We start from the raw sequence: 15095 nt of genomic DNA, 5'->3' as shown, positions 1-15095 counted from the left end.
GTTTGTGCCCTGGTCCGGGAAGATCCCACATGCCGCGGAGCGGCTGGGCCCGTGAGCCATGGCCGCTGAGCCTGCGCTCCGCGATGGGAGAGGCCACAACAGTGTGACGCCACCAGAACCAAAAAAAAAAAAAAAAAAAAAAAAAAAAAGGTGGAAGTGAGGCTGACCTCAAAGGAGAATTAGATCATCCGGATGCAGAAGGGGAGGGGCCAGACATCAGCCAAAGAAAGGTAAGATTATCCAAGCCTGTGAGGGGCACAGCAAGTAGTGGAACTTGGCCAGGTGACCTCGGCAAAAGACAAGGCAAAAAAAGGCGGGTTGAAGCCATGCTGCACAGGTGGAATCCACAGGACTCAGCAGGTGGTGGGATCTTGCTATTCATTACATCTTATATTTAGAGTATGTAAAATATACCTTTGCCAACGGACGCTTAAATACAACTGCTGCAAAAAGTGAAAACTCAGATTCACAGCCCCAAACAAAGATGACAGTGCCTTATTGTTGCTGTAAAGCAGACACTGCTTGACTCCCCACTGGTTGCAGAGGTGCCAAGAGGGGCTACTTGGAGGAGGAGAAAGAGGGTTCCAAGATGGGTGGAGAGCGCTCCCCTTCTTTTAGGAAGCCTTAATTATGCGCGCTCACTTGTAAGCAGGTGCAAACTATATATTTCCTGCCTTCTCCAACCCTCCTCCTCACCCCTCCCAAGTCTAGAAGGGCAAGAGCCTTGTAGGGGAGAGCAGGAGGCAGGACAGATGTAGAATCTGGTTGGGGCTTGGGGGCAGGGGAGAAAAAGAGCTGGAAGGAAGAGGCTACCACAGTTCCAATTTTTTTCCTACACTCCAAGCCCTAGTCCTACAGAATAGAAACAGAGCAGAGAACTGTGATCCAGAGTCCAGTTATTAGAGTCCGGCAATTTCCTTATGTGTTCTCAATTAGTTAATATTAATTTTATAATGAATAATAATGAATCCTCATCAGAGAAATGAGTTTTCAATTATTTACAGAAACGTCAAACCATTATGTCCTTGACTTATATTTGCAGTCTGCATTGGATGTGTTTCTCTTCGTGATCACAGGAGAATATAAAAATCTAATAACTATGAGACCAATGTTGTGACTCTAGTTTTATGCTTTATAACCATTCGGAAAAATCAAGTCACTTGTCAACAATTAATACTGACCCTTGCCTCATGGTAACTTGTATTGGTTTAGTATCTCTGGTAATCTTACAAAGAATTATTTTAACTCAGTACTTCCAACTTCCCTTCTCTCTAAAGCTTTATTATATTTGCTTTTCAAACATTTCCAGTAAAATCAGGTTTAGGACCAGGTTAGGATCCCTGGACAAAAGACTTGTACTCTAAGGCCACTTCTCCTACTAATTTGCCAGGTGACCTTGGTCAGGCTACTTAAATTCTCTGGACCTTAGAGAGTCATTTGGGGAGGCCATGGACCACTTCAGGGAGTTAGGATTCTTCTCCCCAGGGAAAAATGCACACATGGACACAGACACAAACTTCAGCATATAATTTCATAGGCCACGCCCCCCCACCAAGTAGCCTCTGAGACATTTCTCATGTTGACATTCTATGTTTAAAGGTATCTGATCATTGAAAGAAACAAGTGTTATTTGCACAGCCATCACCATGATACAGGTACATAAGAGAAGGAATGAAGAGACGAATAAGCATGAACTGGCCCTGCCAATTATACCTGAAGAGAGTGCCTGAGTAGAGCTAGGACTGTAGGCTGGGGAGCCACCTCTGCCCTGCACACCAAAACTATAGGTGCCAAGATACTCCTGAGTATCACTGCCAGATACTCCTGTGGATGAGATTAGGCCAAGCTTTAAGGAGTCTACCCAGTTACTGGAGATGTCTACCTTATTCTGTAAAAACAAAGCCTGTAGTATTAAAAATCAAAGGGAAGCTACCTACTTTGGTTCTCTGAGATACACCCCTTCTTCCAACCCAAGAAGTAGACAGTACCAAGAGCTTAGAGCTGAGTTTTGCTTTATTTAAATGCCAGTGTAGGGCTTCCCTGGTGGCGCAGTGGTTAAGAATCCGCCTGCCAAGGCAGAGGACACAGGTTCGAGCCCTGGTCTGGGAAGATCCCACATGCGTGGAGCAGCTAAGCCCGTGTGCCACAACTACTGAGCCTGCACTCTAGAGCGCGCAAGCCACAACTACTGAGCCCCCTGTGCCATAACTACTGAAGCCTGTGCACCTAGAGCCCATGCTCCGCAACAAGGGAAGCCACTGCAAGGAGAAGCCACTGCAAGGAGAAGCCCGCGCACCACAGTAAAGAGTCACCCCGGCTTGCCGCAACTAGAGAAAGCCTGTGCAGCAAAACGAACACCCAATGTAGCCAAAAATAAACAAAATAAATAAATCTTAAAAAATTTATAAAAATAAATTAATGCCAATGTAATACAGAGATGGTTAGGATGAAATGATATCTAGGATTTGCTTCAAAATAAACCAAGAGAAGGTGAGAATAGGGGAAACAAGATTGAAATAATTATATGCCAAAAAATTAAGAGAAGCTAGGAGAAACAGAGGAATTCCTATAAATATATAACCTACCAAGATTGAATCATGAAGAAACAAAATTTGAACAGACCAATTACTAGTAAGGAGATTAAATCAGTAATGCAAAACCTCCTAACAAAGAAAAGTCCAAGACCAGATGGCTTTACTGGTGAATTCTACCGAATATTTAAGGAAGAATTAATACCAAACTTTCTCAAATTCTTCCCAAAAGTAGAAGAGGAAGGAACACTTCCAAACTCATTTTATAAGGCTAGCATTACCCTAGCACCAAAACCAGACAAGGACACAACACGAGTAGAAAATTACAGGCTGATATCCCTGATGAACACAGACACAAAAATCCTCAACAAATACTAGCAAATTGAATTCAGTAATACAAGAAAAGGGAATTCCCCGGCGGTCCAGTGGTTAGGACTCCACACTTCCACTGTTGTGGCCTGGGTTCAACCCCTGTTCTGGGAACTAAGATCCCGCAAGCTGTGTGGCACAGCAAATAAATAAATAATGCACGAAAAGATCATACATCACGATCGATTGGGATTTATTCCAGGGATGCAAGGATGGTTCAACATGTGCAAATCAATGTGATACACCACATTAACAAAATAGAGAAAATAAGATTGGCCATGAGTTATCAATTGCTGCAGTCCAGCAATGAGTTTCCTCCCCATTTGTGTAGTTTAAATTTTTCCACTTAAAAAGAGGAGAAAGAGAAAATCAAAGTGAAAGATCCACAGATTAATGAATTTTTTTGAGACCTATGCCCAAAGCTAGGTTAATCCTACTCAATTCACATCTTGTTGAGGAGCCTGTGGCTCACAGAATATGGAAGTGACACCAATATGGATTATTCTGGGAACCATAATACAATCCACAACACATGACTTTCATTCAAGACGAAAAAAGTATTTTTGTGTGTGTGAAGAATGTCTTTTCTCCACATGGACAGCTCAGGGCTGGCCAAAAAGGCAGAATTAGTCAGTGAACAGCACTGTCCTGACCTGTTCCAAACAGTATTGCTCCACTGTTATATCCAACAGGCCATCCAGTCCAGTCTGGTTTGGCATGATTCATTGCTCTGGAAGCTTGGACTTAATCGTGAAATGTTTATTTTTACAAACTCCCTTCAACAGAAAAAAAAAAAAAAAAAAGATTTTTCTTCTTGTTTTTAGCTTCTGCTTTTACTTTTTTTTCCCCAGCAAAAACAGCAATTTAAAAATCATACTGAGTCTCCATAATACAAAAGAACTACAAGTTTTAACTCCTCGTACTTTGGGAAAACAGCAGCAGATGTATCAGGAGCGATGGGGGCTTCTGTCATACACAGGGGTTCAGAGGGTCAGCCGGGAAAACTAGATTTGCACTAAATCTATTCCTGCCTCAATGTATTCACCCAACTAGACACAATGAAAGAAACGGTGGAGGGTAGGAACTGTATCTGAGCACCAGGGCAGTCCTCACCCACACTAACCCTAACGGTAGCTACGTGACTTGCTTTGGCCAATGAGACGGTATCAACCATGATGCAAGCAGAGGTTAAAAAAATGCTTGTGCACTATGGCTTGCTTTCTCTTTTGCTGTTCTTGGGAACCCTGTGACCACTGCTGCGTTAACAAGCCAGGACTAGCCTATTGTGAAAGCGACAGGTGGCCAAGCCATCTCCACTGCCCCAACTGAACCTGGGCCAACTAACCAGCACGTGAGTGGGGCCATCTTAGCTCATCCATCCCCAGCCAAGCCACCAGCCAACCACAAGGATCTGAGGAGCCAGTCCAGCCCAGAACTTCCCAGCCAATGCACAAAATCATGAAAAATAATAAAATCTTTACTATTTAAACCACCAAGTTTGGGGTGGTTAATTATATCAAAACTTAACAGTAAGGTAAGAAAAGTTAAGAAAGGAAAAGGTAAGAAAGATGCTTAACAGATGCTGAACATCCTGGGACATAATCCCTAACGGAACTTTACATAATTCAGTGGGACTTACTATTGATTTGATTGTATGTCAACTGTCATTAAAACAACCTGACAGGGACTTTCCTTGTGGCACAGTGGATAAGAATCCGCCTGCCAACGCAGGGGGCATGGGTTCGATCCCTGGACCCGGAAGATCCCACATGCCACGGAGCAACTAAGCCTGTGCGCCACAACTACTGAGCCTGAACTCTAGAGCCCACCAGCCACAACAACTGAGCCCACACACCACAACTACTGAAGCCCACGTGCCTAGAGCCCGTGCTCCACAACAAGAGAAGCCACCTCAAGGAGAAGCCTGCGCACCGCAATGAAGAGTAGCCCCCGCTCTCCACAACTAGAGAAAGCCTGCACGCAGCAACGAAGACCCAACGCAGCCAGAAATAAAATTAAATCTTAAAAAAACAAACAAAAAAAACCTGACTTAGACCCAAAATTGCATACTCCTTAATATTCACCTCGAGACAAGGTTTGCTACAACTCTGGGAATGATACTGTGTGGGCTTTGGAGGTTTATGAACCTCCTAAAATTAAAAGAATTGTGTTTATGTGGGGTTTTTTTCTTCTTAATTGTAAAAAGATGTTAAAACTATGGGGGAATAATATAAATATTTATGCCCATGCTGCCCAGAATTAATGATACTATTTTCTATATTTACTTTAGATTTTAATAAAAGCAAATAAAACATTCTTAATAATGTTAGAGTTAGTCCACTGACCTCAGTCCTCTCCTTTCTTCCTTCTCCCTTCAGCAGCTTGAATTTGATATCTTTCTAGTCCGCCAATTTATATTTTTAAAAGAACATATACATAAATATATACATATATGAGTATATATAATCCCCAAACAACACAGACAGCCTTGTTTTGTGTTTTGAAATTTTTCTTAAATGACTTTACATGTATCTTTCTACGACTTGCTTCTCCACCACATACTACCTTTGTGAGATCTATCCATATTGATTCCCTATTATCAGTAAGTCACATATATTTATGCATTTCTTTACTAATGGACATTTAGATTGTTCCTGTCTTTTTGTTTGGTTTTCTTGTTTTTCTTGTTATTACAAACACTGTCAGGAAACAGGTCAATAGCTTCAGAGGGCCTCGGGACACCCCCAAATATTAGGAATCTCTGACAATCTGATGGGAGAAAGGAGAACTACCATCGTTTTGCAGACATATTTCTGCATTTGAGCATATTCCCAAATCTTGAAGGTGCCGCCTTTATCATACTATGAAGTAGCTTAATAGATGCTTCTAAATTTAAATCCAAAATTTCCTGTAACAAAGGTCCGTATCTAATTGGGACACTAAAAACAACCGTAATTTTTTTGTTATTGAAAATTTTTTAGAATCAATGATACTGTCCAAATCATTCTGTTACCAAGTAATATTGTGCTAACTTGCGGTCAGCATCAAAAGCTGGTCACACCAATTAAATTACTAAGAGACTAATGATATGCTATCCTAATTGTTGTTTTCTGTCATGTATATAAGGACCCGAGGGCTAAATTTCTTGTAGTTATCTTGTTTCCCTTATTTTCTACTTTTTAAACTAACTGAGATCAGAGAGCTTTCTAGCATGACTTTCTTTTACTTTTATGCTTGATCCCAGTGTGATATCATCTAGTCCCCAAATGTTGTGACATGCAAACATCCCCTAACAAGGAAATTTGAAAGCCCAGACTTTAAAATAGTTTAAAAAAAAAAAAAAAAATCGACCTTGTTTTCCTTCAGGAGTATGTAAAATAATGAAGTGTTATACAGATATCTGGACCCAGAAATTTCAAATTCAGAAATGTACACAATTGCTTTTGAAAGAGCATAAAGTTAGCAGACCTGGTTCATTACATACAAGTTGTATGGCCCTGAACAATTCTCTTGCCCTCACTACACTTTGGTTTTCTTACCCGTAAAATGGCAGCAAAAACCATCCTTTGTACAAGAATGAGATGAAATCACCTATAAGGAAGCCCTTTGTTATTCCCTAGTCTGTGAGCACCTCATAAGCAGAGGCGGGGCTTAATTCATCTTTGATTTCCTAGTGGTTGCCACCGTATTTGTTAAGAATTCCTACCTATCAGGCATGTACGCTAACCTCCTTTGCAACTGCTGTGTCTTCTCCACTTTGGGGTTCAAAGCTCCTCGTCTCCAACCACTTGGGTCCTCTGACAGGGGAACTCATAGTTGCCAAGTTGCAGTCAGAGGCCTGAGCACCCACTGTTGTCACACACTTGAGTTCCAGTATCATGATCCTGGGAGAACACCAACAGTACGCACCTCAGGTCAGGACCGGGGAGTGTGGAGTGTACACCAAGCCAGCCGGTCCTGGCTTCAGACTTTACTCCAAAGAGAGGGCTCCATGTATCAGCAGGACAGGAGGCTGAGCAGCCCAGCACTCCTGAGGGCAGATCTAATGGGGGCAGGAAGGAAGAGTCACTGGTGCACCTGGAGGGCAGTTCTCCATACAGTTAGGACTCAAGTTGGGTAATAAGGTTACATCGGATTATCATACCACCACCAAAATACGATAAATATGTTTACCAAAGAAAAGAGTTTACAAAATACATGGGGAAATACAGAACACAAATTGTATATTAGCCCCATAATTACAGCTACATAAAAATGATGTGCGTTTCAATAGTTTGGAAGGAAACCCAAAGACATGAAAAAAATTAGCACTAGGGTAGTGGTATTATGGTGAATTCCTCTAAATTTATTTTTTATAATCTTTTAAAGTTGATACAGTAATGCATCAAAAATAATAAACAACCTTCCATCTCCAAGCAGGCTTTTTTTTTGAAGGGCCCCAGAAAGAAAACTACCTGGTCATGCCTAGACTCTAATCCACCACCGTGGTTTGGTGGGAAAAGCCTTATTAAACTGGGATCAGAAAACCTGGATTCTGGTACCAGATCAGTCAAAACCTAGCTCTGAGACTTTTGAAGCCATTTAACCCCTCTAGATCTTTCTATGAAGTCCAGCCAAAGGATTTAGGATAGACTCTTAAATTCTCTTCTGGGCTTTCTACAATGTAGTGTATGTTTTACTTTCTACAATGCAGTGTATGATTTCAAAGTCCCATGAATGAATTTTTAACAAACGCATCAGAACTCAAAATACCTAAGACAGGGTGGCCTCCTTCAGAGCAGTTCTTAGAGTACTGATTCCTGGAAGAACCACCTCCTTTTTGGGCCCCAGGGCCTATGTTACACGATACTGCACATGTTCAGGACCAATTTTTCCCCCTTTGAGGCAGAATGTAACTTCTGGAAAGAGCTGAGAGGGACCTTATACAAAGTCTGGTGAGTAAGATGGGTGATCAGGCTGGACACTAGCATTTTAGGTCATAAAAGAAGTAAAAAATTTTCTTAAATGACCATTCGTAAGTGTCCTGAACAACATTAATAACAGTGTTCCCATGGTGGCAATTCAGAAAGGAGGGCTGACTTCACCTGCATATACGGTGTTGAAGCCATTGTCCCTATTTTTAGGGACGACTCTTATAGTTTTACTTCTCTGAAGTAAACCTGTCATAAAGATATGTAAAAAAAAAAAAAGACTTCACTAATATGCCTCCAAACCTTTCATCTCTGCCAAAATAAATTTTGAAGTTGAAATTCAAAACACAATTTGTTTACCATTGTTACAGAATGTGCTTACAAGGCCAAGCTGTTTATTTTTAATACCTTTGGCATTTAACCTTTAACCCCTTATTTGTTCTGTAAATATTAAGTCCCAGCATGGTAAAAAAAAAAAAAATTAAAATATTAAAATCTCACCACGGAGAAACCCATTTTAATCACATACTGATAAAAACACAAGTTGCTGCATCTTTGTTTAAAAAAAAAAGTAGATGACTCAAACTTGGAAAATTACAAACGTACGTAACTTCTCTATGATCCATAATGAAGCTTTACATGTGTATAGAGGTTTCAAAATATTTCTGCTTTTTTGAAGCTGATGAAAAGAGCTTTCACAAGTTCTTACCAAGTAATGAGACCCAGTCCTCTCCTCACAGGAGAGAGGTCTCACATGAGCTCATAACATTAACACTAAATCAGGGGCAAAAGGCTGTATTCCAAGTAATGTTTACAAAAATACTCATTATCTAGCCCCAAGGAGAACCCCTGAAACAGACCTCAAATTCATGAGATGTAACAGGGAAAGGAGTAATAAAGGAGGTCCACCATGCAACATGGAGGTTGGGGGAGAGGGGGAGTACCTTCCCACTGGAGGGAGTTGAAGGGTTAAGAAAAAGAGAAGTTCAAGCAGAAACTAACACACCATTGTAAAGCAATTATACTCCAATAAAGATGCCAAAAAAAAAAAAGAAAAAGGAAGTTCAATTTACAGGCTCACCACTCACAGCACTACCTGCACAGGTGTGGAGCTAACTCCAAACGGTAGCAGCTGGATGCATACTGCCCCTGTTTAATAGCTTAGAGAGTCCATGGGCTGGAGACACCAGGCAACTCCCTCTCTCAAGGGAAACGCAGTGGGAAGGTGTGCATGTGTCAGTAAAAATCGAATGCCCTTACTGGGTATGTGGCTAAAGTTTAGACTTCCTGCTGGCGAGTGAATGGAAGGAAGCACAGTGGTTCGCAGGACACCACTTTGAGATTTACAACAGGGTGGCTGCAAACAGCTGACCTGTTTGGCCTCTCAGGGGTGATCAGCACCCTTTTAAAAATTGGCAGCTCTGGCATAAAAATCTAGATTTTTCAGCTTCTCCTGAAAAAGCAGGCAATTTGGTAATGTGGTCAATGTAATCACAGCCTAAGGTCAAGTAATGATGGCTCTTTTGACGGGCACATGTTCTATATTTACTCTGCAGAGGCCAGTCTCTCCCCATCAAAAATTGTATCCTGGCCTCTGTAGACATTTGAGTTTGCAACCACTAACAAAGCTGAAATCCCCAGCAAAACTGAGGAGGAAGTGGCTTTCAGCTTCTGCAGCTGTCTGCTTGCTCTCCTTCTCCATCCCCTCCATCCATGGCCCCACTGGGCTTCCCTCCTTGCCCTGGGCTGCCAAACATTTCCTACTAGGCAGGCCCCACCCACAGTGGTCCCAAGACAATGCCCTGGATTCCACTCTTGCCCTAACCCTCTACCTCTATCAAAATTTTTCTGGACTTCATCCCATTCCTTTCTGTTTTGGTTCTGTGTTGTGTTGTTTTGGCCAGGAGACTACTACTAGAAATCTGATAAACTAATCAGTGGGAATGGACTAGGTTACCTTCACAGAAAACATGTTTGAAATGGATTCCAGACTTTCTAAATACATGCCATGCCTTCACCCAAAGGAACTTACCTACCTTGTAGCCAGCTGCATTAGATTTCTAAGTTCGTAACCCTATTCCTGTGTATTTTTATGTGTACTATCTGCAATTTACTCACAAGCAATATGCAAGTAAGGAGACGGGGACACATCTTGAACATATTCTGAGGTGACGGTCAATTCACATGTACTCAAATATGTCAGTATATCTCAGTCACAAAAGCCTTATGAATCATAGTTTCTAGCTCCAAAGTACACAGCAGAGCTATACACATGGGTTCCAGTCCATTAGACAGTCCAAACTGGTCATGGCCACAAAAGTAGAACTTCCTTTGTGGCCGATAATAAAGCCAGATTCTACAAAGGAAAGCTTAGATGGGTATTATTATTGATTAAAGTCAAAGGAGATTGTTGTACCCTCCTAACCAATGTATACTAAATTATATAGAGACATGCAGAGATTTTTTGGGTATTTTCCTTTTCTTTTTTGGTCCTTCAAGTCTAAGAAAAAAAAGAAATAAATTGCTATTGCCTCGTAGTATTCTTGGTTCTCCAAAGACAGAGAAAAATGTCCCAAAGTGAGTTTTCAGGAGGAAATATAAGGTAATCTGTAAGCTGTACACTTTGTTCATGAGTCAGAAAATGGCAATCTTCCTTATGAATCACAAATGAGTGAGCCTTGGTAGGGCCTTTGGTACAGGTGGAGAGCCTTCCTAATCTGCTACCAGATTTCCTAAGATATCTCACAGAGAGTAAGAGACAGAGAAATCCACAGTACAGGTGCCAAGGGCCTGATGAATTATATTCTCCATGCTAACACTGAGCCACACCCACTGGAGGCATTGCCCCTTCTCTTCCTGTTCTAAGCAGCTGAGGGATGCAGCTGGGCAGACTCAGACAGATGTGAAACACAAAATGAAGCCTCATTTGGCTGGAAGGGGATCTTACATAAATAGTAAATACTACAATAACTGAGATTTCTGACTATTTAAGCTGCTGATGCTCTGTTCTAAGGCAACTTCACACATCTAACGCACAGACTTAATTTTTCAAGCCAGTGAAGAAATGATTCATTTAATTTTTGCCAAATTACTCTAGATCCAGTAGATGGAGTGATGGCGCAGCGCCTATTTCAGGACAGCCAGCTGTTTCAACTTTTCTGTCAGGGAATCGGGGCCTCAGCAACTGTATCTGATGCACTGATAGTCTCCTGGAGGCCCACAATACGGCCATCTGTGCTGTTGGCAGGGAACATCAATAGGTAAGTCATACCCCTGTCCTTCAATAGACACCCTACACACTCTGGAAACAGCTCTTCCTTAGAACATGCCTCTTCTGCACCCACTTCACAAACCATCTACTTCAACAGCAATGGACCGGATTGAGCATCCAGTTTCTGAGGTCCCCAGAAAAGTCAGGCTACACTACTTTTTAGTCTCTCCAGCATGAAAAATGAGTGAACTAAGGGAACGTTAATTTTCTCAAGGTACCACTCAACTATTTAAATTCAGCAACATTTTTTAAGCTCTTGACATACAACACTTTTTTTTTTTTTAGAAATATTGAACCATGGAAAATAACTATAGCAATTATAAAGTATTAAGACTCACATTGCTTAAGTTCAGGTAGCCAGTTAGGCAGTGGCCCCATTTAAGTAGCTCCACCCAAACACACAGTGTAAGTAAATGGTTCTCTCTTTAGGGGTTCCAAAAATAATATGGGGTGGACTGACTTCTTAAACCCTAAAACTGAAAGGGAAATTTTATTTACAGATAAAGTGTCCTCTTCGGTAGACACAAGGGTGACATAACTTTGGACTAGGTGAAAAGAAAAAGCTTTGGTCAAGGATGCCCTTTTAAAGATTTTGGTTTGTTTGTTTTTAATCATCCTTTTGAATAAACACAGCACTGGATCAAGGACTGCTTTGGAGTTTTGTGTGTAGGTTCCTATGGGCCTTTCCTAATTTCCCTCAGGCTCCCGCAGGATAGAGATTTTTAAATTAGTGCTGTACCGGTTATCACTGTGACTTAGCACACCTTTCACAGCCACTAAAAAACAACAAAAACCAATCAGAAGAGGACCAGTTCATCCACCTAAGCCGGATTATTTGAAAAGAAGCAAGTGTGGAAACTATGAAGCCTTGTAGTAGAACTTTTTCCCCCCTCTCATGGACTGCCAATCTCTTCAAAATAGAGCCCTTGCTTTTGTGCTTAGGAAAGAAAAGTACACCACCCCAAAGCCCAAGGGATGCGGCTCAGGTTATTGGGGGCGGGGTAGCCGAGGCCGGGAGGTCGGGGTGGAGGAAAAGTCAGAAACGAGTCAGAGAGAGAGCCAGACACTTCCATCAATACCCAAAGTGCCAAAGGAAAAAGAACAAAAAACTCGACTTCCTCCCATGCGTACCGTTCGCTGTACACCCGAAAAGTGCCAGCCACCTCGCACTTGGGGGAAGTAGAGGAGGGTGGTGTTTACTCGGCCTTTTTGGTGCAAACATCCTCCGGGCCGGCGCCCAGCGGAGCCCAGGCCGGCCTGGCTCCCGGCAGCCCCGCAACCCCCTCGCCCGCAGCCGCCAGTCCACCGCCAGGTGCTCGCCCTACCTGGCGCCCCGCTGCCTTTGTGCGGCCGCGCAGCCCCCGCCGGCGCGCGGATGCCAGCGGGACAGCTGCGGCGCTGCCGGGCGGCCGGGGGAGGAGCAGTGGTCCGCGGCGCCGGTGCAGCGGGCGGGGAGCGCGCGCACTGAGGGGCGCAGGCGGCCGCTCCCACCTTCCCAGCGGAAGGGAACTGATACCCCCCGGCGGGCCGTGCCCCTGAACGCGGATCTCCCCGCACTCCGGCTTCCGACAGCTGGCAGCCATAGCCACCCCGGCCACGAAAAGTTTGGCGACGCCGAAAGTGACTTGAAAGAAAGTTTTCCTTGGCCCCTCACTCCGTCTCCCCCAGCCCCGGTTGAGCGAAAGCTGCAGGAAATAAGGGCTCGCGACGTGCCGACTCCCGCGTCCAGCTTCTCCACCCCTGGCCTCGGCAGCGCGCCCAAGGTGGGTGCCCCGCGCCCGGGCTTCCCGCCCCATGCCTGGGTCAGGCGTCCCGGGACGCCGCGCGGCCAACTCACCATGGTGACTCGCGCCGCGGTCGCGCCTCTGCCGGGTCCGGCTGCCGGGGAGCTGGGGCTGGAACGCAGTCTCCTGGGCGAACTTCAAAAGTTGGTTCCCTTCGCCAAAAACAGGCTCTCGACACCCAAGCACTCACAGGAACCAATGGGAACCCTGGGGGGACTCCATCCAGGCGGGCTCGGCGGCGGTAGGTGAGGGCGAGCAGGGGGCGGCTTAGCAGGCGGGGCGCATATTGCGGAGGGCAGGGGTCCACCCGGACCGGGCGCTCGCCGCCCGCCTAGGTGAGAGCAATGCTCTCCGCACGTCCGACTAGCTGCCCTGCCTCACTCCTCTTCCTTCTGCCACCTTCTCCGTTCTCTTCTGGCTGAGCCTCGGCTCGGGCAGGGCAATCTGTCCATAAATGGAGAATTCAGCTCAGGCCTGACCAATCAGGGTTTGTTTTCATAGCGTCACTCCTCAGGGAAACCGTAGTAGCCAACAAGCTTGGAGCTGCCGGAGTTTCCAAAGCCCTCTGGATCCTGTAGTCCTCCTCCACGCCAGCCTCCAAAGAGTGCTGCTGACCCAGCTAGCTCCCGGTGGCATGACTTGAACTGGTAAGAAGAAAACCACTCTGTGAAAGAGAGGTAAACTTCTAAATTTTTTTTTCTTTTAAACGCGAAAATTAGAGTAAGTGTCGCTGAAGTGGTATGATTTTTCCCATAACTTTTTTTTTTTTAAAGAAGGAAATATTTTATCAGCATGAAAGATCAGAGTCGTGGCAGCAGCCCAAAGGAAATCCTTTTTCTTTCCAACGTCTGGATTGTGAGGAAAGTCAAAAATATCGTTTCCCCCACCCTTTCTTTTACCTGAATTTCCTTGGAAAACAAAGGAAGGCTTTTTGAGGGGGAGGCGGGAAGGGGGAATTTTGATGGTGAAGAAATTGCACCGTGCAGCGAGGCCAAGGACGGGGGAGAGAGGCATGGGAAGAATGCGCCATCCAATCTCAGGCAACACAAATCTGTCGAGAGCAATTAGCGTTACAATCAAGAATCAGGTGGGCCGTGAGGAGAAGATTGGAGTGGGGGCGGGGAAGCAGAATCCTGAAATAAAGGTAGAGGGTCTGATATTATTGTTTTCAGAGTTCCGGAAGTAAACTTGGTTGGTTATAACAGGATGGTCCTCTCTGGATCTGTGGTAGGTAAGACTTGAAAACTTCAGGGCACAGAAAAACTATGAAGCATAATGAGTTACTGTGATTTGCTTTATGAACTTTGGTGGTAGCCCTTCACTTGAATAAAGGATCCTGGAGTTGGAATGGATGTTAAAAATGCTCTTGTCTAGAATGGGTAAACAAAATGTAGTGTATCCATAGAATGGAATATTATTCGGCCTTTAAAAAGGAAGGAAGTACTAACAAATGCTACAACATGAACCTTGAAAATATTAAGTGAAAGAATCCCAGAAAAAAAGATCCCACATTATATGATTCCATTTATATGAAAATAGAGAATGGGGGACATCCATAGAGACAGAAATTGGTAAATTATTGATTGCCAAGGGCTGGGGGAGGGGAGGATGGGAGTAGTTGCTAATAGGTGTGTGTTTTCTTATTGGTGAAAATATTCTGGAATTAGATGGTGGTGATGGTTGCACAACTTTGTGAATATGCTAAAAACCACTGAACTGTACATTTCAAAAGGGTGAATCTTACAGTATGTGAATTATATCTCCAACTTAAAAACTGAAAGAAAATCATGTTGACCAATTTTTTTTTTAAAACACGTTGACCAAATTCTCGTAGTAATCATCCACACAGTTAGGCAAATAAATGTAATTGAATGCCTACCATAGGTCATCATGGCCACTGTGAATACAGTGGTCTGTGCCTTCACCAAGCTTACATTTTTAGAAGGAGGGAAACAAAAGATAGATTTGTTTGTTTGTTTGTAGTAATCATCCACACAGTTAGGCAAATAAATGTAATTGAATGCCTACCATAGGTCATCATGGCCACTGTGAATACAGTGGTCTGTGCCTTCACCAAGCTTACATTTTTAGAAGGAGGGAAACAAAAGATAGATTTGTTTGTTTGTTTGTTTTGTTTTTGCGGTACGCGGCCCTCTCACTGTTGTGGCCTCTCCCGTTGCGGAGCACAGGCTCCGGACGCGCAGGCTCAGCGGCCATGGCCCGCGGGCCC

General features: G+C 43.7%; 1 protein-coding gene across 2 annotated transcripts in view; it reads right to left on the bottom strand.

Moving 5' to 3' along the window:
• Positions 1 to 13293, bottom strand: part of MYO1E (myosin IE) — a 233041-nt gene extending 219748 nt beyond the window's left edge. Inside the window, exon 1 of one of the 2 annotated variants that reach the window (XM_007458891.1) lies at positions 12919 to 13293. In XM_007458891.1, coding sequence (XP_007458953.1) covers positions 12919 to 12921 — 3 coding nt within the window. In that variant the 5' untranslated portion in view covers positions 12922 to 13293. The remainder of the gene's footprint in view (positions 1 to 12918) is intronic. The other variant, XM_007458892.1, reaches the window with a different exon arrangement.
• Positions 13294 to 15095: the final 1802 nt, after the last annotated feature.

This window comes from Lipotes vexillifer, unplaced genomic scaffold, assembly GCF_000442215.2.
Source record: "Lipotes vexillifer unplaced genomic scaffold, Lipotes_vexillifer_v1.1 scaffold102, whole genome shotgun sequence".
In the NCBI taxonomy this organism is placed as follows: domain Eukaryota; kingdom Metazoa; phylum Chordata; class Mammalia; order Artiodactyla; family Lipotidae; genus Lipotes; species Lipotes vexillifer.
This window is presented reverse-complemented; position numbering and strand designations above follow the sequence as displayed.